Genomic DNA, 21,849 nt, shown 5'->3' with positions numbered 1-21,849 from the left:
AATAATAGAGCACCAGCAGAAACATCCTCTGTGCAAAAGATTTGCCATCATCATTGATCGGCAGGAGGAGGGTTTTCAGTAGGCAGGTCGGGTGTTTCGTCGACGTGCGGTGCAGGCTCAGGCTTTTCTTCTGGCGAAGCTTCGGCTCCTTTACTTTCATCGGAAACGACTGCTGCCGGTTCAGCTACAGGGACGGGCTCAGAGGCCACGACTGGCGGGGCTTCGATTGGCACTGCGGCTTCAACAGTCGGTGTAGGTTCGACGGGCGCAGGTGCGATGGGTGCAGCAGCATCAGTAGTAGGCTCAGACAGAGGTGGAGCTGCTACCGGCTCTGGTTCTGGAGCGGAAGCAGCAGGATTTGCCTGTTCTGGAGCATCCGCCGGAGCCTCCGTCACTGGGGTAGGAGGGGGAGAAACATTGTTATCCGACGGTTTGGGTTTCTCGTCAACGTTCGACTCAACATTGCTCAGTGCGTCAGTGGTTTCCGGAAGAGAAGCCGCTGGGGGTTGGGGAGTCGGTTCTGATGTGATCGGTTGAGAAGGAGCAACTTCTTCGGTAGTGGTAGCGACGGCTGGTGGTTGGGATTGTGCGTTTTCTGTATCTGCTGGAATGGTATCTGGCTCCTCTTTTGTTGGCTGAGCAGCCTCGACAATATCGACTTGCTCGACAACAGGAGCTAAAGATTCACTTGGCGGTGTAGGTTCTGGAGCTATAGTGGTTGCAACTGGTTGATCTCCCACCGAGTTTTCGGTAGTAGGAGGAATAGGTGTGTTAGGGTTCTCTGCTTTGACCTCAGTTTCCACACTCGGCGTTTGATCAACTGTTGCTGCAGGCTCCTTGTCAATGTCCATGGCACTTGGCATAGCCGTCAATGGTTGAGTTGGGGGGGTGAGCTGTTCGGACTGAGGCCGCACAGGAGATTGTGGCTGTTGCTCTATATTCGTAGTAGGCTCCATATTGGGAATATCTGCAGGAAGCTGAGGCGCTGGTGTCTCCTCGAGAGACGGCTTTTCTGGCGATGATACAGGTTTCTCTGGAGAAATCACATCAGTCGAAGGTGTAGGTTCGTGAGTTAATGATGGGGTAGTGATATCTGCGGGAGGTGGAAGGCTTGGTGTGACGGACTGGTCCAAAGCCATAGGCGTTGGTTCTGATTCACTGGGTTGCGGGGCCTGTTCAGTTGGCGTCTTCTCTTCAGCTTTAATAGCGTCTTCGCTGTCTTCCATGTCTTCGTCTTGTTCGCCATCAATAACCATGGAGTCTCCTTCGCCAGCTTCTCCCCCTTCACCAGGTGCGAACATGACCCGCTTGTGGCTTTTACCGCCAATGCTTTTGTTCTTTCGCTTCGGTGGCGGAGGCCCTGAGCGTTTGGAGGGCGACTCTGCCGGCGCTGGAGGAGCAACCACAACTCCTTCGGCATTTGCAACCCCAACGCCATCTACCACAGTACCCGGAGGCGGAATTACCCTGGTAACAGTGGCATCTTGTTGAGTAGGGGCCACTTGGGATTCGTCTTTGATCTCGCCTTCGACTTTTTGCCCCTCTGGAACCCAGGCGTCGTAAATGGTGATATTGCCTGAAATAGGATCGGTCTTCTTCACCTTGACTTTCCTCATGTTTTGCGCAGAATTCGCCGTTGATGCCGTAAGTGCCCCGGCAGCACCGTAAAGAGAAGGTAAACCAGCTCTCCTCTTGGCCAAGAACTCGACTTCTGGAACTTCAACATGCTTCGGTAATTGCGACCATTTCCGAGCCGTATAGCTCCTCTCCATTTTCGCGACATTGGCCGTCTCGTCTGTTTCGGCTGGTTCTTTCTCCTCTGTTGCCTGCGATTCTTTCGACGGGGCGCGGAGATAAATGTAGCCGGCGCGAGCAGCACGAAGCAATGCGCGACTTTGAGGTGCTAGCAAATGGCTATCCTTTGGCATGGGCAGTTCTGGAAAGGGATAGTCGGCCTGTGGCTCGCGACCTGTGTTGCTGGGTATATTTATCTGGGCATCTTGAGAAACGGTGTGGTTCTGACGGGTCCAGCGGCGAATGGGCAGACCCTCGAACACGTCGTGGTCTGCTGCTCGGCTTCGAGACGCATTCTCTGTAAATTGACGACCGGACCGCGAGGACCTGAACTGTGCAGACGTTAGCGGCAGGAATAAAACGCTTGCGTGTATAACATGGCGCGATTCAATGAATCGAATATTGAAACAACTGGTAAGAACGAGCTACTACTTACTGTTGGCGCCATGGTTGGATGTATGGCGTGGCGTAGAACACGCTCCCGTGCAGCTCAATTAGCGTCGCAAAGCCAAAAAAAAGGTTAAGGTATGGTTATCCGATACTAAATTAAGCAATGCGCATAGAAATTTAGGAATCGATGTCCCTAAGTCGAAGTGACAACGCGTGGTCGACCGAGGTCTGCTGAATACGCCCAGGCGCGGAGGAGCGTCGCAAATGATCGCTGGAGGCTACACGTGACGTCCTGTTTAGGAATAGCGTGGTTTAGATGGTCCTCGAATCGGTGATTAAATTGTGAGATTAAACCGAACAAATTACAGATTGTGTTCAAAGATACATGTTTGCTGTATTTATTATTTTGAGTAGAGAGAGAACTTGCAGTTGCTAACAAAAGAACATGCAAAAATCGATGGAATATAGAGTTCTATGTATACAGACGACGACTTGGTATTCTTCCACTGAACAGACTATACTGAACAGAGTCCAATTCGACACTTTCCATGTCGAGAGTAAGCAGGAGGAGGCTTCTTAGTCCCAGCTAGAACGAACAAGTCAGCGTTTGAAGGAAGTAAGCTTGGGGGGATTCAAACGTACCCAGTATCCTTTTGACGGACAATGTCACCTTTATTCCCGACTTGCTTGCCCTTTACACACAGTTAGATCTATTTTAGAGGCAATTCACACAGGCACTTACCGTCTCCTGTCCCTCGACGACGAGCCTATCGAGCTGGTAGAATTGACTAATGGTGGTTTGTCTCTATTCAAACTTATTAGCTTGCCATCCAAACAAGGGCAACTGGTTGTTTCTCCCAAATCAAAGGGGAACCTACTTTCATCATCCTTAGTTCCTTCAGTCCACTCTGTATGAATTCTTGGATCTTGCGTTCCTCGTTCTCCTTCTGGTGTTCACGGAAAGCATCCCTCGTCCTTCGCCGAGCGTATTCCCGGAAGTTATAACTGGAGAATTGCGAAGATTGGCGGAGTAAGGAGCGAAACTGAACCCAAAGCCCGTATCGTTAGTTTTGTCATCATCAATCTCAGTTGCGATCATCCGTCACTGTTGGGAGAGCGAGCAAATTTATCACATACCAAAGACCGCACTTGATAGGCGGTGTCGCGAGGTAGCGCCGTAACAGACATTTTGAAAAGCGGATTGAGAAACGAAGTTTTATAAAGCAAGTTGACCGTTATACAGATGGGTTGGTCGTGGTATCCCTCGTTCGCTGGATAGTTGGTGCTTGCACAGGGCAATCAGACCTAGGCTCTTCGTGTTATCGAAACAAAGCTTGAGCCTTAAAGATGAGAGCAAGTCGGATGTCACTGCGTCGTATATCTATGGAAACAGCAAAAACCAAGGTGGCGCATGGAGATGGATTTGGCTTTCGGTTTTTCTTCAAACTGCGACAGGACCGGCGAAATCAGCTAAAGGTCACAAGTATCATCAGTTTTTCGCATCGGAATAGCTGTATTATAGGGGTCAGAGAATACTCACCACTTCCAAATTTGCGATACAGGTCAGCAAGTCCTTTTTTTTTTTAGGTTTGATCATGAATAATAAATTGGGCTCGCTCCGCACTCTCCGCGGCGGAGTCGGACTTATGTGGCGCCGGCTATATTTGCCTTGTAGGGAAACGTCATCGCTGTCTTGGGAGATAAACCCCGACAACAAACACAACAACAACAACAAACGCCAGTCATCGGTTTACGAAAATTTTTCCTGCGTGGTTGATATTTTAACTAGTTTCGAGGCAGCAATGGCACAAGTCCCAACGCCACCACTGTCTCGCGAAGTCTCCGTGGAGCCCGTCAAAGTAGCTAAATATATCGCGACCGATAAAGTGCAAGAACTCGACAATCTTCTCGAACGATATCTTCAGTTGATTGATAATTACCAAGCTCTACAAAAGAAACTTGGGAAGAACTTATCCTCGGTATGTTTCCTATGACTTGACAGAATACGTACCTCGACTAGCCTAACGAGGTCAAAAAGGGATTTTTTTCACTTACACATGCCAACTACTGCTCGCCTAGTCGACGGTTTGGCGAAGATTTCTATGATGAGCGCATGAAGGCGACACGAAGATTGTGAGACTACCAAAAATTCTGTGGAGCAGGGAGCAGTTTAGTTAACTATGATTAAGACACATTACGACCCAGGAGTGGCAAGACCTGCAGGCAAAAACAAAGCAGCCATTGGGAGAACAAATCGAAATCAACGTAGAATACAATTCGATTCTACCCAAAGATGAAGACAAGGGCACCACTCAGGAATCCGACAAGACGACTCTTGAATCTGAAAAAGCCAACGGAGAACACGAAACTTTAGAGACCGAGGACGAAGGCCAGGATACAAGGACCACAACTCCTCCAACATTACCGGAAAACCAAGATTCCAAAGAAAACCCTGCTGAAGAAATAAAAACCCCCAAAATCAAGCGTTTTCGGTCTGACGACCCTATATCTTGGTATGGCATTCTGGTACCGCCATCTTTGAGAACTGCGCAAACATCTTTCACGGAATCTGTCAACAGCGACATACCGCAGCTTGTCACGACAATAAACGAGATAAAGCAGATTGAGAGCCTCATATATCGTTTGCGAAAGGATATAGAGGCCGCCTAGGCTTGTCGGGTGGTTCGCATAGGTTGCATGTATATAGAGACGCGGACTACCTACATAAAAAAATATGTGCGATCCCGTGTGGCGCCATCTTATGTTCAGACAGGCTTAGAGACTACTCGTATATTTATTATAGATAGAGTCGGCCCCGGAGTTCGAGGGGTTTCGATGGGAAACCTTTTCCCCTGTTGAAAAGTTTAGACCGTGGCAAACTCATTCTCAAAAGTTTGATCCTAAGCGTAGGCGAGTTATTCGCTACTTACGTGACCATATTATGCTATTCTAGCTAGAAACCAAAGAATTTGTGGAATTGATGCTCCAGGAGTCTTTGAAATACGTACTCCATTGTTTGGAGTATAAGCGTAACATTTCTTCAAATGTTGGACAGTGGAAGGGATAGATGACTTTGAAGCTCATGACTGTGACCGAAATGAAATATTAATTGCAATTCATTGAAAGAAAAAAAAGAAAAGAAAAGGGGAAAAAAATCAGCTAATAAGGAGTCAAGCCTTAAATCTAGAAGTCAGGCGAAAGCGGTATAATGTCATGTTTAGAGAGGTTGATATTAGAACCGGATTTAATTTTATGAAAGATATCAGTAGATGTGATAACATTTGAAAGTAAAATCTCTAATAAATACAACTTCTAGTTATAGAAACTCCAACCGTGGAAATCCGGTAGACAGTGTTCTAGTAAATAAAACTTTGCTTAACGGTATTCTAAAAATTGTCACCGTCTACTCAACAGAAGGATAGACAATCCAGTATGGAGTTTCTTAAAAGTCATAGTCTGACAAACTTGGAGGCAAGTCATCCGTTCCTGTCCCCCACTTACTCTCACTATTTCCTAGAGTCAGTTCCAGAACACCTCCCTCGGTAAAAAAGTCATGGGTAATCCAATTCTTCGACCAAGCTTTACCGTCCCTGGTGGCGCTCTGAACGTAGATGTTCGATGAATAGCTGGATGGGTCAAAGTTTTTGTTACGAATTGTTGCAGTCTTCCCAGTCAACGGATTAGTGATAGAAACTTCACTAAATAAAGGAGGGTTGAGAAGGTAAACGTCTTGCCCCGGCACAGGCCAAATGCCGAGCATCGTCAAGACGGCGAAAGAACCCATTGCTCCTGAATCATCGTTTCCTGGGATTCCAGAAACAGTAGTGTTGAATGATGTCGCTATATAGGCGCGAGCTCGCTGTGTCGACAAACTAGGACGGCCGGCGTAGTGGAACTGGTAGACAGGCAAGAAGGCTTGTTCATCTCCGATATTTGCAAGATTAGAAAAATGCAGAAAGGAAAGTCGATTGGTAAAGGCTTCTCTGCCCCCCAAAGTAGTAATTAAATCACCCATGTCATGTGGCGCGTAACTGTACATTGAAAGTCTGTCAGTGGAGAACTTAGGTATAAGGAAGATTTGGGACGCACAATGTATACATCCACACGCTGCCCTCGTAGGTCTCATAGTTGGTATTACCGAAGTAACAGCTGTCAGGGTTGCTTATCGGGGAGCAAAAGGCTGGATCTTGTTCGGCCCAGGTTCCGTTCTCATACTTGGGCTGTAGAAAGCCAGTGAAGCCAGTGTCATATCCTTGGACTTTTGAAGTTTGATCGCTATTAAACATGTTTTTCCAGTTCTTTGCACGACCTGTATATTTCTCATAATCGTTTTGCTTCCCGGTTTTGTTGGCCATGACGGAAATACAAAAGTCGTTATAGGCGTACTCGACAGTTCTCGAGATGCTCCGCGTATATAATGCAGCGTTACCTGGTGTCGGGCTGGCTGGATCATGCGTAGGAATGTAACCAAGATCTTTCCATTGCGTCAAATTTCCTCTGCCTTCGATGGTGAAGTCTGTCGGCTCGTTCTCCGCATCATTTACCATTGCCTCGTATGCCGTGTCCCAGTCAATACCGGGAACCCCTTTCAAATAGGCGTCCACGATGAGCACGTCGGCATTAGAGCCACCTTGGGTATAGCCTTTACAGAAAGACATACGACAGTCAGGAAGAAATCCTTCGTGACGATAGGTGTCGACTACGCTGCGAACCATGTATGATTGGGATAAAGGATCAACTAGAGTGAGAAGCGGATGGGCTGCGCGAAAAGAGTCCCAGATACTGCAAGTGAATTAGCAAAAAAATAACCCAAATTGAAAAAAATGAGGGTGATGAATTATTCTTACCAATAAAAGCTGTCATAGTACGGCTCAGAGCTGTTCCACAATGGGTTCTGACCCGTGTAATCTTGAGGGCTGATGAAGCCTCGGTAGAGACTGCTCCAGAAGAGTATCTGTCTTTCTGTCGATACACCGGTTGGGTCAATGGAAATGACACTCAACTTCTTCTTCCAAGCCTGCTCGGCCGCCTTGCGTGTGGCATCAAAATCGAAGTTAGGGATTTCAGACTCGGCGTTTTGACAAGCGTTGTCAATACTCAAGAAACTCATTCCTACTCGCGCCAGGATGGTGTTGTTTTGAGATGCCTTGAATTGCGTCCAGACACCCCCAGAACCTAGCGACTGCTGGTCAGGAATACTGATGGATGTATTACCTGTTCCCACGGCTTCGTTGGCAAAATTACCTGTGTTGCGTACCTCCGCCCCTTGGAAGTCGATACAAGTATACGTAGGGTAGCTGCCATCGCCAAAGCTCGGAGAGAAGACCCCGGCGGCCGTCAAGCGGCCAGAAGAAGAATCAACCGAAGCAGATCCATTCACTCGGCCACCTTCCAAGTCACTCACATCGACCAAGATGACCGGCGAGTTGAGAGACACATCGGCGTCGAAAGTAAACCGGTAGATTGCTGTATGATTTGACACCGTCATCTCGGCCTGAACCCCATTGTCGAGCGTGAGGCCAAAATAACCGGCTGTGGCAACCAATGAATCATTGAAATAGCCGGTCCTTCTGTTATCGGAGCTGTACTTGCAGCTCGTTATGTCGTCGTCGGTACAGTTCGGGTGCGGCCAGATGGGAAAATTTCCTAGCGAATTTGCCTAGAAACATTGATTTTTTTACGAATTAGCGTTTTTAATCGGATAACTTCGTTTATGACTGGTGTGCTCACCCCTCCAGTACCAGAATCATGCAATTGCGAGAACCCAATGATATTTCCAGCATCAGAGGCAAAACCACCCGCAGAATCCGAATCCGAATCTGCAACCGCCTTCACCATGCCTAGAAGAAGAAATCTGGTCAGCTGTTTCTATTTGGCTATATTGGGAAGCAATAACTTCTTACCAAAGGGTAATGTAGCGCCAGCAAATACATGGCCTACCACGAGCATATTAGCAATGCCACTGGCCAGCACAGATCAACTCATTTGATTACACACCTTGGTTGGCACTTCCAATCAATGGGTTGATATAATCAAGGGGATTGAAAGATGTATTTGCCAATGAACGAGCATTGACACTGGTCAGTGCCAATAGAGCCGTGGATACAGCAAAAAGCCTCATCATCTATTGTTGTATACTTCGAATGTTGCAAGTAGGTCAACTAGATTGATGGGGAGTCATAAAAATAAGAGGGATGCTGATATTTTTGGGTGTATTTTTTTTGGTTGTTTGCTATAATCATTGTTCTTTTTTAAAACCACACTAATCAATTATATTGTTCTTTGAGAATATCAATACATAAATATCTCTCTAGGATGTTCGGATCATTATCGCCCAATGAGAGAAAAATACAAAATTACAAGGCACCTGCGGATATACTAATTGTTGGTCTAACCTAACAAGGCCGGCGTAGGATTAAACTCCGTTTCGTATTATTGAGCTTGGTCCAAGGAACCCTAGTGGCGCAGCATGCATGATAAACTTTTGTACTAGTGTTTCAATACCACGTCAACTTGTCCCTGAAAGATTAATTACAGCGACCCTAGCTGATGTAGATCGAATTACTGTATTTAGATTAGATTGATATCACAGGGAACGGTGTTAGCATGAAGTATATATTTTATCGGTGCTGCTGTTGTCTTGGCTCATCTTTGTTATGTTTTCAATGTTGACCTGTATTGATTAGACCACCAGCTTCGATCAAGGATGGCTAAGTCCCTACTTGTGTTATCTTTGCTATTTGCACAATCCCTTGCGGGAAGTGTGTCATTCGTAAAAAACGATGGCACCCCGCCCGTGTATGAGTCCAGTACGCCGCCAAAGATTACATCTAACTCGACCCAGGGGGATAAGAACTACAAGGCTCCATTATTCCCCATCCTCAACTGGACTCAGTACGAGAACAATCCGATTTTAGGCGCCAATCAAAACCGTGGCTGGGAAGCCTCCTATGTTTACAACCCGACAGCCATGGTGATTGATGACATGGTGATTGTTGTCTATCGCGCGCAGAACTCGAGCCTTATCTCGACTCTGGGTCTTGCATGGTCTACTGATGGGTTCAACTTCACTCGCTATACCGAGCCCATTTTTTACCCAACCGAGTCATATGAAAACAAAGGAACTGAAGACCCTCGACTGATCCGGGTTAATGGAACCTTTTATCTGACTTACACTGGTTGGAGTGACGATGATGGGGTTAAGCTTTGCCAAGCAACATCGACTGATCTGTTGAACTGGAACAAAACAGGCCCTGTTTTACCTGATATTGAGCATAGCAAATCAGGTGCTATTTTGAATGAGCGTCAACCTGATGGCAACTATCATATGCACTGGGGCGATGAACAGATTTACCTGGCTGTATCACCTGATTTGGTTCACTGGACTATGCCGACAAATGACACCTATGCAACAGGCCTGCTGCAATGGGAGCAGAAATTAATTGAGTCCGGTCCGCCTCCAGTAAAGACACGTGATGGCAAATGGTTAAAGGTATACAACGGCGTTGCCGATGAGACAAAAGGGGATTACGTGGAGGGCCAATATTCAACCGGTCAAATGCTCATTGACCCCAGTCTGTTTCCATATGGACCCCCCCTTGCGCGATTGGAAACCCCGATCCTGACCCCAAACACCACGGATGAGAAGGAAGGCCAGGTGAATAATGTGTTATTCAGTGAAGGATTAGTCCAGTTCAAAGGCCAGTGGCTAATGTATTTTGGCGAGGCCGACACATACCTGGGAGTTGCGTCCGCCCCCGTGCAGCCTTGAAAAACAAAAGAAGGATATAAAAGGGGAGAAGTAGGAAGGTGTATCTTGACCAATATCTAGGCTAGAGTTGCTAGATACCTATTTCCGTGCGCATGAATATATTCCCTGTATTGTTATAGTTAGGACATCACATGTACATTGTATTTCTTCGGTTATAGGATATGCGATCGCTGTAGAAAAGCCATGTTTTAACAGCACAGCGATGTTCAGAATTGAATAGGATGATGCCATAAAACTACCTTTTTGATAAAACCACTTATTTTTGCATACTGTCACAAAGGGTCTAGATGAAACCGAGATAATTCAATGCTTCTTACAGGTATATACTGCTACGGACCATAATCTGACAGCAAAGGCAAATAAGTGTCTGTTCCGCAAACATCTTTCTACTTTGTTGCAAGGAACATCCCAAGCCACATTCAAAATGGGGCTGAAATGGCTTTTCGTTCGTTTTTTGAGGTAACATTTGGAATAATATTAATTTTATTTTGCCTTTATTTTCCCTCTATCTAGCAACAAAGGTTATTAGTTTGCATGTGATGACTATATGTGTGTAACCATGGAATTACAAAATGCGCCGCAAAGAGTACATTGTCATTGAGGTCTGTTAGTTTAATTACCCGATACGGAATAGGGCTACTGTGAACGATTGAAGTGATCGGACATAGGAAGGCTCCGTTGTGCGATAAATCGTCGTGTAATTTACCAAGACGGGGGGCGCTATATCGAATAAGGTATAAAGATCGGCACCTGCCACGTTCCCTTACGGACCCCACATGGCGCATGGCGGAGACCGGATCGTAGATCGTATTAAAATTACATCCCCGGTCTCGTATTTTTGACCTTTATGGAGTCTAGTGCATTGGCCCCAGTTACATCGAACCCGTCAAGTTCAGCGGCTACACGGCACGGATATTCAGGGCTGATATCTCTCCAATTTCTCCAGTTCGCTCCGAATTGGGCAAGACTTGTGAATATCATATGCAGGAACGTACACTGTCTTGTCTTGTGTGCAGCCGTCCAATGACGAGTGTGAGAGCAGGTGCGTGAGTTCAGTGCGTGGGTTCGTCTCGTCTTAGCTATAATATTTGCAAGAGTATCACGGTATACGTAGGTTGAGAAACACTATACCATCCACACAAGCCATCACGTAGAAAACCCAACTAGAGATGGTATCGACGTGGATTCTTTTCGCCTTGGCCGCCGTTGCAGCGGCCCAAGACTGCCAGGACTATGTGTCGTACACCGGCCAAGCGCATGCTCCCTTCTCTTCTGGCAAATACAACTTCTCGTCAATGCGTCCGCCTGAAGAATGCAGGTCGTTCAGCTCATCCGAGGTCGAAGGTGTTATTACCGACATGCAACAGAAGATAGCCGACCCAGACCTCTACCAGCTTTTCCAGAATGCATGGCCTAACACGTTGGATACGACGGTGAGATGGGTTGGCAATTCCAGTGACGATACGTCAGAGGAATTGAGTTTCATAATAACAGGTGATATGTGAGTACCTTTGGAAAGAGGATGCGAGCATCCCTGCTGATTGAGGCAAGCGATGCAATGTGGTTGCGAGACTCGGCAAATCAGTTGAAATCCTATCTTCCGGTTTTGTCTGCCAACAATACTATCGGCTCTCTATACCGTGGAGCGATCAATTTGCAAGCACGATATCTCAATGAGAGCTTCTTTTGTCAAGCTTTTCAACCACCAGCGGAGTCTCAGATCTCAGCTACCGCCAACGGAGCCGTTGACAATGACAATGTGACACCATCATACAACAACAATACCGTATTCGAGTGCAAATGGGAGTTAGATTCTGTCGCTTCCTTCTTGGACCTGTCAGCCAGTTATTATCGGGTGACAAATGACTCCTCGTTCTTCAGCAACTATCAATGGACGCAGACTGTGCAGTCTATATTGAACCAATCCTACTATCTACAAAATAGCACGTACTCGGCCGATGGGAGTGTGACAACTACGCCCTATACATTTACGCGACTATCAAGCGATAGTGAAGGCACCCAGGACAACAGTGGCTCGGGTAACGCATTCGAGAATACTGGCCTCATCCGCTCCTGGTTCCGGCCATCTGATGACGCCACCATTTATCAGGGCTTCATTCCGGCCAATATGATGTTTTCGAGTGCCCTGTCATCTAGTGTGTCAATTGCTAACGCGATCGGTGAATCTGATCTCGCCGATCAAATGTCAACTTTGGCCAAAACTGTTTCAAAGGCTATCCAGAAATGGGGAGTTAAGAAAGTGACAACAGTGGATGGCCAGACGACTTCTGTCTATGCCTTTGAAGTGGACGGATACGGTAGTCAGAACATCATGGATGATGCCAACCTCCCAAGCCTACTCGGTGCCCCTGTCTATGGCTACGTAGGGACAAATGACACCACCTTTCAGGCAACTCGAAAGCTTCTTCTTAGTAGCAAAAATCCATACTATGGCAACGGTTCCGTCATTGCCGGCATTGGAAGTCCGCATACAGGTTTCGGTCGCGTGTGGCCGATGAGCTTGATCGTACGCATTATGACGAGTGACGATGACGAGGAAATAATCAGTACGCTGGAGCTATTGCTCGGTAGCACTGGAGGAACTGGTACCCAACCTATATTAATTGATACCTTATTCTGAGTGAGTTCGCTAATTTGTGTTATAGGGCTTATACACGAGAGCGTCAACGTAAACGATGGCGGCGATTTTTCTAGACAATGGTATGTTCAAGTGATATCTGTCCCAACCACTTATCTCCTGTGTGAATTCAACGAAAGTCTACTAACAGCCAATGTAGGTTTGCTTGGGCCAACGGCCTCTTCGGTCAAATGATTCTTGAACTCTACCAAAGGAAGCCGCATATCCTTCAACACAGCTTCCAGTAGCCCTGACCATGGATATTTTTGTACTTATATAGAAATGACTACTATCTAGATATATATAGGCATCAAGTTTTACTATATAGCCAATATCTACAAAATTTCTGTACTTAAATATGTCAAATCTTAAGCAACTTTTCGTTTGCCCTTTATTATTAATTGATTTGTTCACCAAGCCTTCCTCGGAGTCAATTGTTCAATGTTCAAGTTACGGCTGTAGTGGTTTTGAATTTTTTTCATAAAATAGCGGAATATAGATTCCGTTATTTTATGAAATTTATGTGGTTTCTGAATCTTATTGTTCTGTACAACAACAGGAACAATCTTATTGAGTCAAAAGTATGTACTGTTTAGTACAAGGGCAAACAAACTGCGACGTGACGTCAAAATATTGGGGGCTGATGCTGGTGTCAGGTCGCGGCCTGAACGTCGGCGAATTTCCACGGCTGATAGTACAGTATTTCCCCCAGCCTCGCTTAGCTACGGATATAAGGAACTCACTTACTAGCCACATGGTATTATAAATAACATGCGGTTGGGTCATTACCAATCGTGTAATACAGTTAGTTCTATTTCCCAGCCCCAGAACTAATAAATGGAGAAATCTAGAAAAACATGTGTGCACGGGTTATAAGCTAGAACATGTTAGCGCCCACCAATGGTAGAGTTTATTTGTGTTGGTATACTAGGGTTTACAAGCGGTACCACTAAATATCGGCGATAAAGCGGTATTTTCTGCCTTGGATGTAATGAAGGGGAATATTGATCAAGGGTAGCGGAAATTAAATCCTTGTCAATCCTAATTATGAGATGGCAAGAGAGACTCCACTGTAAGCGGAGTATGATTTAGAAAGGTATAAACCAAGGAAAGGTCAGGCAGTCTTTGATATTTCTATGCTCTACATCTCATTCTTTCGTTCGTTCCCCCCCAGGCTCTTTACCAGCCACCGCTCTTTTCCAATCATGATGCGTGCGTCGTTCTTTCCTTTGGCAACTGCCATCTTCGCTGCCATCGAGCCTATTACGGCGACGGCCACCTCCAATACCAGTGAACCACGCGCAGCCGCTGTCAAGGCTACATTTCACCATGCGTGGGATGGCTATTATGAGTTTGCTTTCCCCCATGACCAACTCCAACCGTTGGACAACACCTACAATGATAACTAGTAAGTCCAGCTACTGCCCGGAAAGTGAGCAAGTCATTGGCTGACTGATGGGAAGCGACGGTTGGGGAGCTTCGGCGATTGATGCTCTGTCAACTGCCATTATCATGGGCCATGCCGACATTGTCAACCAAATACTCGATTATATACCGATAGTTGATTTCACTCAAACCCCAACAGATGGCACCATTAGTCTGTTTGAAACCACCATTCGTTACCTCGGTGGTTTGTTGGCGGGTTATGACCTGCTTAATGGCCCTGCTTCTCACCTGATCAATGACCAGAACAAAACGGATGCTATCCTGGGTAAGGCCACAGAATTGGCCGACTCACTAGCATTCAGCTTCAATTCAGGATCTGGCATTCCACACAATAACATCTTTCTGAATAACCAGAGCTGGGATGACTCATCGACTAACGGCCTGGCAACAATCGGGACCTTAGTCCTTGAGTGGACGCGCCTATCTGATCTGACCGGCAACCAGACCTACGCCAATCTTAGCCAGAAGGCTCAATCATATCTGATGAGTCCCCAGCCCTCGTGGGCTGAACCCTTTCCTGGTCTCGTTGGTAGCAACATCGATATTGAGTCAGGAGAGTTTCAGGATGACCAGGTAACATGGAATGGTGGTGATGACTCTTTCTATGAGTATCTCATCAAGTTCTATATTTACAGTCCTTCGCGGTTCTCTGATTATCGTGATCGTTGGGAGGCTGCTGCAAACTCAACAATTGAAAATCTTACCTCTCATCCACCTCTGCGCCCAGATTTGACTTTTGTTCGTAACTATAACAACGGCTCCTGGGATAATAGCTCTCAACACCTTACTGGGTTTATTGGTGGCAACTTCATATTGGGTGGCACTGTTCTCAAACGTACCGATTTGATTGAGTATGGACTCAATCTAACAGCAGCCTGGCATCACACTTACGCATCATCGACTAGTCATGTTGGACCTGACTCGTTCGGCTGGAATGAAACTCAAGTCCCAGACGACCAACAGGAATTCTACAACCAGACCGGAATTTACTCCACTAATGGCAACTACATCCTGAGACCTGAAGTTATCGAAAGCTACTATTATGCATGGCGAATCACAGGTGATGAAAAGGTGAGTATCTTTGTTTTTTCGGAATACTTGTATGCGATAAAATGGAACTGACAAATCCGTACAGTACCGTGACTGGGTTTGGGATGCCTACGTAGCAATCAACGAAACCACCTCGGCTGGCTCCGGGAATGCTGAGTTAGCCAACGTGTACGATGCTGATGGTGGCGGTTACCAAAATAATCAAGACTCGTTCTTTTTTGCTGAAGTGCTGAAATACTGCTATCTCACATTTGCCGATGGTAAGTCTCCTCATTTGATAGCCCTAGCCGTTTTCTAACTTCCACAAAAGATGCCGACTGGCAGGTCAAAGCAAATGGATTGAACAAATTCGTCTTCAACACTGAAGCACACCCATTTTTGATCCAGGAATAGGATTTACAAACCATCGGCGGGGTTTCAAACTTCTAGAGATGAGCACACTCTGGTCTAACCTAGCATAAACTATTCGTGCCTACATGTATTGTTATATCTTCAGTTATGGAAACATAACATTGAGCTCAATGTTTTATATAGATGTAACTGGTATACAAAAATATTGAAAGCCCTTCACATGTACAGTTCAAAGTAATAGTATAACACACCACTCATTGATCCTTAGACCCAAGCAAAATCTCATATTATTTCCCAGCACGTTAACTGCGCCAATAATCAAGCTGGTGCCGTTATCAAAACCATCGCCTTTGATCAATCCTTATTATCCAACATTATTTCCCGTAAGCAAACCTTAGGGATTAGACATTATTACTGCAGCTAAAAAGTCAGATCACATGTTCAGGGTCCAGTAGTCCAAGCCAAAAAAACGCCCTAATAAAAGTTTTCCCCACTAGTTGACATGCGAATGCAACCCTGGGTTTCCTTCGAGTCCCAAAACTGTACGATGGCATCTGTCTATTGCGTTTCTAGATATATAGCGAGGACCCCTGATCGTCGTATCCGCTAGCTGTCACTGAGAGGATCGAGATAAATATTGAGACGCTAACTTAGCTCGTAACAAGACAGCTGTAATTTATAAATTTGAGTTTCACTTCTGATTCCCGGTGTGGCGAAGATCTCCAGTGATACCCGAGTCAGTCGAAGCACATGTAGGTAGGCAAACAATGACATGTGATATTTGATTGACATGAGAAACTTCGATTCTCTATTTGATTCTCTATTTAATAATGTAAGTAGCCTATCTATTCTTGATGTCTTTGGTTACATAAAAAAAAATATTGAGAGTTTTAAACTGTCTTCACACCCCCAGTTCACAATAGTAAAACCAAAGGTAAATTTCTAGCCAGTTTAAAAACTGTATAAAAGTGCATTGTGAGTGAGTACGCTAAATCTGTTGTTATATGCCTCAGTTTCATTCCTTGGTGTATCTAGGGACTGACCTATCGATTTCACCCAGAAACTCCAGATGTTATTGACTGACCGAGTTCTCCAAGAGGCCTAGCATTACAACCAAGTCAACTCAAGCCTTAAGAGCAATTATATGCTAATGACGGAGTATTACCTGATTTACAGCTAACTAGGTTTCTGTGGCTATGTTTCAGTCTACACTGAATATACAAACTAATTCAGACTCTAAACGGCATCTAATTAAATACCGACGTAACTTTTATCGGTGCTTGGCCCCAGAGATGCATGGTTTACAATAATTTATCTAGCATCTTGATACAGCCAGCCTTGACCTCTTGCTTCCATTCGCTCTATTTAGTAATGACTGCATGAGATAACACTAAGCCACAGCGTTCCTTCTTTGTTACATTAGGAAATACTTGATATTATCTGGCAGGGATGGTAAAATTTGATGTCTTTAGCTGTAGGATTGATATTGGTTTATTACAAGATGCGACTAGGATGATTTAGGCGTTGATGCCAACAGTTCCATAGATCGTCAAAGTATCCTGAATCGAGATCTGGGGGCTGTTTTAATACAGTGTACCGACAAGCCATACACAACTTATTATGATATTGTATTGTAACGTTCCCTGACAATAGTGTCCGAAGACTCCAAACCCTTCTGACCCACCAGCACGTTCGTGGTCGTCTTTTTTTTTTTTTTTGTGTTTTAGGAAGTTTGCCATTAATCCCAATGCTGATCAAACCATAATTAAGCAGATCGTCAGCCCTTTCTCCCTTCAAGGAAATCACTATGCCCTTGAATAAAGTGGATATTTCCTTTCTTCAAGTTAACTAAAATTACGTGCTCTATTATGTCCTTGCTTGAGATATGCCCCCCGAAAAAATTTCCGTAGAATCTTGGAATCAGTAGTTGCTAAAAATTATCCATCTTTTTCGCTTCCAGGATTGCATTACCCATGCTACTCAGATTTCCACGATGATCAATAAAATGAAAATTGTTCTCTTTCTATCTACCCTAAGTGTCGTGATATTATTTTGGGGTTGGTCTACTCTCTATACGGCCTCCTTCCAAAATCTCACAATACCTTTCCGGGGCCCGAAGTACGCATACGCAACAATATTGACCGGATATGACGGGCCCGACTCGGACAAATACTTCACAGCTGTTATGCTGCTCGCCTACCAGCTTCTCCACGACCCTCTCACATCATCTAAAACCGGTCTTCCATTCGTAATTCTTGTTACAGAAGATGTGCCTGGAGACAAGCGGAAAAAGATGAATCAAATAGGCGCAAAAGTCATCCAGGTCGATTCTCCTGATCGTGACTGGATCAAACCAAAATGGGAGCGCTGGAATGGCGTTATGGCCAAGCTTAAACTATGGACCCTGACTGACTACGAGAAAGTCGCCTTCTTGGACGCAGACACTGTCCTTTTCCACTCGTTGGATGACATATTCATGGACTCCGTTAGCATGATCGAAGAAACCAAGTCGACTACTGAAGATACCAATTCTATCCCCGAACACTATCTCCTAGCTGGGATTCACGACTGGTATGTCGAAAGTTTCCTGAAGCCACCACCCGGAAAAGAATTCTACGAGCCAAAGAATTATATAAATGCTGGATTTATGGCATTGGCTCCATCAGTGGACATGTATGAATACTTGTTAAGTTTGTTGGACCAGCCAGACAAATTTGACACGTCCTATCCCGAACAAAATCTCATAAATTATGCCTACCGCACTGACGGTCCTATGCCATGGAAAGGGCTAAATTCGTCGTGGAATTCAATTACTGCTCTGGGACAGAAATACCCCGCTGATGTCTTGTCATTGCATCACAAATGGTGGCAGCCTCTTGATGATGAAGAGAAAGAACGCTCTATTCAGGATGCCTTGCAACGTATGCAGGACCGTATTGTATGATATTTAGTATTTTTCTTACATAGTTTTAAGATTTTGTACAGTTTTATCGAGTTATAGTGTAACTGTGTGTTAAATCGCACCGACGGAACCAGAAATTCATTCTGTTCCTTGGAAGGATGAAAACCGCACCGAGTTTGGCCTATGTTCAATGCAACCCCTACTAGAAGGAATCTGTGGCTAATTTCAGAGCATAAACGCTAACCTCTATAGACTCCTTGGACAAGAAATTAAATTAAGAAAACCCAAGTACCCACTGATAATCTGGCTATGAAATTCCTACATTAGCAGTAGCATGGTGGCTAAGCCCCTAATGCGGTCATACTAGCTAATATGCACCAGTGGCTTTTATTCTAGTCTCTGTAATTACTAGCTATAACGTACAAAACCAAAAGGTTACATCTGAATTAGAATGACTAGCTGAGTGTGAAGTATTCATGTTTCCGTTTTGGGTATCGTAAGGTTCGCTATTGTCTGAACGTTTTCCTATTTGTGTATACTACTGTTTCTCAAACTGTCACTTGTTGTCTTCCTGTCTACTTCCAATATTCTACGTCTTCTTTATGTTGAGGAAATATAAACCATGGCTGGAAGTATCTTGAGACATTTTGTTTATTTAGTCCTGGTGTTGACCGTCTCTTGTCAAGCCGATGATTATACCCAATACGTTGACGTATTCATAGGCACTGATGGGGGAGGGAATGACTTCCCAGGCGTTTCGCGTCCTTTTGGCATGGTGAAACTAGGTCCCGATGTTCTCAATGGGAAGAATGATGCCTACTCAGGTTACGCAAGCACTGGAAACTTCTCAGGATTTAGTCTGATGCATGAGCAAGGCACTGGAGGAGCTCCAAAGTACGGCACAGTTACTCAATTGCCTCTAGTTGGTAACATCTCCGATCCATTGTCCAATATTACGGTTGGACGCAATGGGACCGACCAAGCCTCCGTGGGCTACTACAATGCGTGGACAAACGAAAGTGTGATGATTGAACTGGCCGGTACACATCGGGCCGGAATGTTTCGTTATACTTTTCCTAGCTCTGATGACACAAAAAATGTCTTAGTCGATGCCTCGCACTTTCTTCCTGATTTTCGTGGTAGTGGTCTTGCGCAGACATATCAAGGCGGTAATATCACTGTCTTCAATGACGGTCACTACGAGGGAAATGGGGCGTATAACAACGGATGGAATCGTTCTCCAGACTGGAGTATATATTTTTGTAAGAATCCAACTTTTCTATTCGTTTCAATTGTTAGTGTCTAACATAGTATACTACGTATCTTTAGGTGGCTACTTTGATACAACGATTACAACCAATACTACGTACAATGCTACTGATTCGACTGGTAGTATTGCTCAGTCCAGTGGATCAGCATTCTCCAACTCTTCCGAGACCAGAGTAGGAGCTCTCTTTTCCTTCAACAGTTCCGATGTTGTTTCTCGCGTGGGAATTTCATGGATATCAACAACTCGGGCATGCCAAAACTTGGAGAACGAGATTCCACCCAACAGCAATTTTACTCAGCTCATCGAAGAAACAAAAACAGAGTGGAACAACGATGTCTTATCAAAAATTAAGACTTCTGCGACAAATACAACAAGTTTACAACTGCTCTATAGCTCACTTTACTTTATGCACTTAATTCCAACAAACCAAACAGGCGAGCAACCAGCATGGAATTCGACCGAACCTTACTACCAAGACATTTTCACATTTTGGGTTTGTGCACTTTTTATTGCTTTGCACTGTCCGACTTTTCTTTGGATGAAACAAAACTAATTTAATGTTGCATAGGATCTCTTTCGTTGCGGAACGGCCCTCATGCATGTTCTTCAGCCCGTCGCGTACGAGGAACAACTCCGCTCGATCATTGACATCTGGCGCAACGAGGGTTATCTGCCAGACGCACGATCATCCAACTACAATGGTCGCACCCAAGGGGGATCCAATGCAGATAACGTGCTTGCCGATGCATACGTGAAAGGGGTCCGGGGTCAGATCAACTGGCATGATGGCTTCGCTGCGATGGTCAAGGACGCAGAAGTACAACCTAATAATACCGACCCTGTGGACCCACAGGCCCCTGATTCATCCACCAAAGAAGGGCGTGGAGCACTTCCAGACTGGTTGGAATATGGGTTTATTAGTCCCAACTATACCCGTTCCGTATCTCGGGCGGTTGAGTACGCATACAACGACTTTTCTTTGTATCAGGTAGCCAAAGGGCTGGGAGAACAATCGGACCAATACCTCAACCGGTCTCGCAATTGGCGCAATCATTTCAATCCTGATGCCACTGCTCTGGGGTTTTCTGGATTCGTCACCGCCCGGAATCTTTCTGGATTCCAGGAAACAGACGTTATGGACAGCACCGGATATTGGGGGGATCTGTTATACGAAGGTAGCGCGTGGGCATACTCATTCACTGATATCCACGATGCAGCAGCTATGATCGATCTTATGGGTGGTTCGACTGCCTTTGAAGAGCGCCTGAACAAAACCTTTGAGGCTGGGGCTAACGACGGATCGAACATTTTTGACCCAACGAATGAACCGTAAGTAACCTGGACACATATTATTCTGGTTTTATACCAGTTTTTGATTTGCACGAGAATGACGGATCTGACAAAACCAATAGTATGTTCGCAGTCCCCTATCTGTACAACTACATCAATCGGCCGGATCTCACAGTGCTTCAATCTCGCACAATTGCCAAATCCAATTACTCCACGAGCAGTAGCGGACTTCCTGGAAACAGTGATGCTGGTGCAATGCAGACTTGGCTGATATGGAACATGATTGGCTTGTACCCAGTGACTGGTCAAAATACGTTCCTAATTCACTCACCGTGGTTTGATGAGATGGTGATCGATCTAGGATCCGGAAAGGAACTAAACATCACAGCCACTGGAGGCGATAATAACGGAGATAGCCAGTATTATGTACAGGAGCTTCGAGTGAACGGTCAAAGCTGGAACCAAACTTGGCTGACATGGCAAGATGTTTTTGAGGATGGAGGAAGTCTAGAATTTGAGTTGGGTGATGAACCACAGCAGTGGGCAATGGGCCCATTGCCCCCAAGCCCAGCATCCGAGAGCACGGGTTCATAGGTGTATTGTTCCTAGGAGAGAATTTTTACAGTGGGAGAGTTGTGTACATATTTACACCCTATTGAAGGGAGATAACTAAGTGAGGCATCAACCGATCAGAATCAAATTTAAAAAGCTACGAAGAGCACCATTCCATCTCTCTTGTTACTCCTCTTGTTTTATTTTCGTTTTCAAGAGCATTGTTGCTTGCTGCAGTTATGATGTATAATGTATCGCATGTAGAAATTTTTTTGATATTCTATTTCATTCACACTAAGAGTGAAGTAAAGCACGGTTGCTGATAAGTAAATAACCAGTCTCCCTAAGTAGCTAGTGGAATAACGGAGTAATTGCCATCAAAATGTGGGAACGTT

General features: G+C 45.2%; 8 protein-coding genes across 8 annotated transcripts; 6 read left to right on the top strand and 2 right to left on the bottom strand.

Moving 5' to 3' along the window:
- Positions 1 to 50: 50 nt before the first annotated feature.
- TRUGW13939_11156 (uncharacterized protein) lies at positions 51 to 3,372 on the bottom strand (the record flags this gene model as incomplete). Its single annotated transcript, XM_035494264.1, has 5 exons — positions 51 to 2,126; positions 2,823 to 2,876; positions 2,927 to 2,989; positions 3,063 to 3,227; positions 3,322 to 3,372. The coding sequence occupies 5 exons, from the start codon at positions 3,370 to 3,372 to the stop codon at positions 51 to 53; spliced, it is 2,409 nt and encodes an 802-aa protein (XP_035350157.1).
- A 614-nt stretch (positions 3,373 to 3,986) lies between these two features.
- TRUGW13939_11155 (uncharacterized protein) lies at positions 3,987 to 4,854 on the top strand (the record flags this gene model as incomplete). Its single annotated transcript, XM_035494263.1, has 3 exons — positions 3,987 to 4,163; positions 4,223 to 4,317; positions 4,374 to 4,854. The coding sequence occupies 3 exons, from the start codon at positions 3,987 to 3,989 to the stop codon at positions 4,852 to 4,854; spliced, it is 753 nt and encodes a 250-aa protein (XP_035350156.1).
- Positions 4,855 to 5,626: 772 nt separating this feature from the next.
- TRUGW13939_11154 (uncharacterized protein) lies at positions 5,627 to 8,305 on the bottom strand (the record flags this gene model as incomplete). Its single annotated transcript, XM_035494262.1, has 6 exons — positions 5,627 to 6,215; positions 6,274 to 6,966; positions 7,032 to 7,843; positions 7,915 to 8,024; positions 8,088 to 8,120; positions 8,182 to 8,305. The coding sequence occupies 6 exons, from the start codon at positions 8,303 to 8,305 to the stop codon at positions 5,627 to 5,629; spliced, it is 2,361 nt and encodes a 786-aa protein (XP_035350155.1).
- Positions 8,306 to 8,890: 585 nt separating this feature from the next.
- Positions 8,891 to 9,955, top strand: TRUGW13939_11153 (uncharacterized protein; the record flags this gene model as incomplete). The annotated part of the gene is made up of 1 exon (XM_035494261.1): positions 8,891 to 9,955. The coding sequence occupies one exon, from the start codon at positions 8,891 to 8,893 to the stop codon at positions 9,953 to 9,955; it is 1,065 nt and encodes a 354-aa protein (XP_035350154.1).
- A 1,169-nt stretch (positions 9,956 to 11,124) lies between these two features.
- Positions 11,125 to 12,841, top strand: TRUGW13939_11152 (uncharacterized protein; the record flags this gene model as incomplete). Its single annotated transcript, XM_035494260.1, has 4 exons — positions 11,125 to 11,456; positions 11,507 to 12,561; positions 12,622 to 12,676; positions 12,754 to 12,841. 4 exons carry the CDS (start codon positions 11,125 to 11,127, stop codon positions 12,839 to 12,841), a joined length of 1,530 nt encoding a protein of 509 aa, XP_035350153.1.
- A 957-nt stretch (positions 12,842 to 13,798) lies between these two features.
- Positions 13,799 to 15,482, top strand: TRUGW13939_11151 (uncharacterized protein; the record flags this gene model as incomplete). Its single annotated transcript, XM_035494259.1, has 4 exons — positions 13,799 to 14,001; positions 14,057 to 15,110; positions 15,175 to 15,349; positions 15,400 to 15,482. The coding sequence occupies 4 exons, from the start codon at positions 13,799 to 13,801 to the stop codon at positions 15,480 to 15,482; spliced, it is 1,515 nt and encodes a 504-aa protein (XP_035350152.1).
- Positions 15,483 to 17,445: 1,963 nt separating this feature from the next.
- TRUGW13939_11150 (uncharacterized protein) lies at positions 17,446 to 18,384 on the top strand (the record flags this gene model as incomplete). The annotated part of the gene is made up of 1 exon (XM_035494258.1): positions 17,446 to 18,384. One exon carries the CDS (start codon positions 17,446 to 17,448, stop codon positions 18,382 to 18,384), a length of 939 nt encoding a protein of 312 aa, XP_035350151.1.
- A 580-nt stretch (positions 18,385 to 18,964) lies between these two features.
- TRUGW13939_11149 (uncharacterized protein) lies at positions 18,965 to 21,496 on the top strand (the record flags this gene model as incomplete). Its single annotated transcript, XM_035494257.1, has 4 exons — positions 18,965 to 19,604; positions 19,672 to 20,105; positions 20,181 to 20,941; positions 21,025 to 21,496. The coding sequence occupies 4 exons, from the start codon at positions 18,965 to 18,967 to the stop codon at positions 21,494 to 21,496; spliced, it is 2,307 nt and encodes a 768-aa protein (XP_035350150.1).
- Between the last annotated feature and the right edge of the window lie 353 nt (positions 21,497 to 21,849).

Source organism: Talaromyces rugulosus, chromosome VI (assembly GCF_013368755.1).
Source record: "Talaromyces rugulosus chromosome VI, complete sequence".
Taxonomy (NCBI): domain Eukaryota; kingdom Fungi; phylum Ascomycota; class Eurotiomycetes; order Eurotiales; family Trichocomaceae; genus Talaromyces; species Talaromyces rugulosus.
Note: the sequence above shows the minus strand (reverse complement) of the source record. Positions and strands in the feature narration are given on the sequence as shown.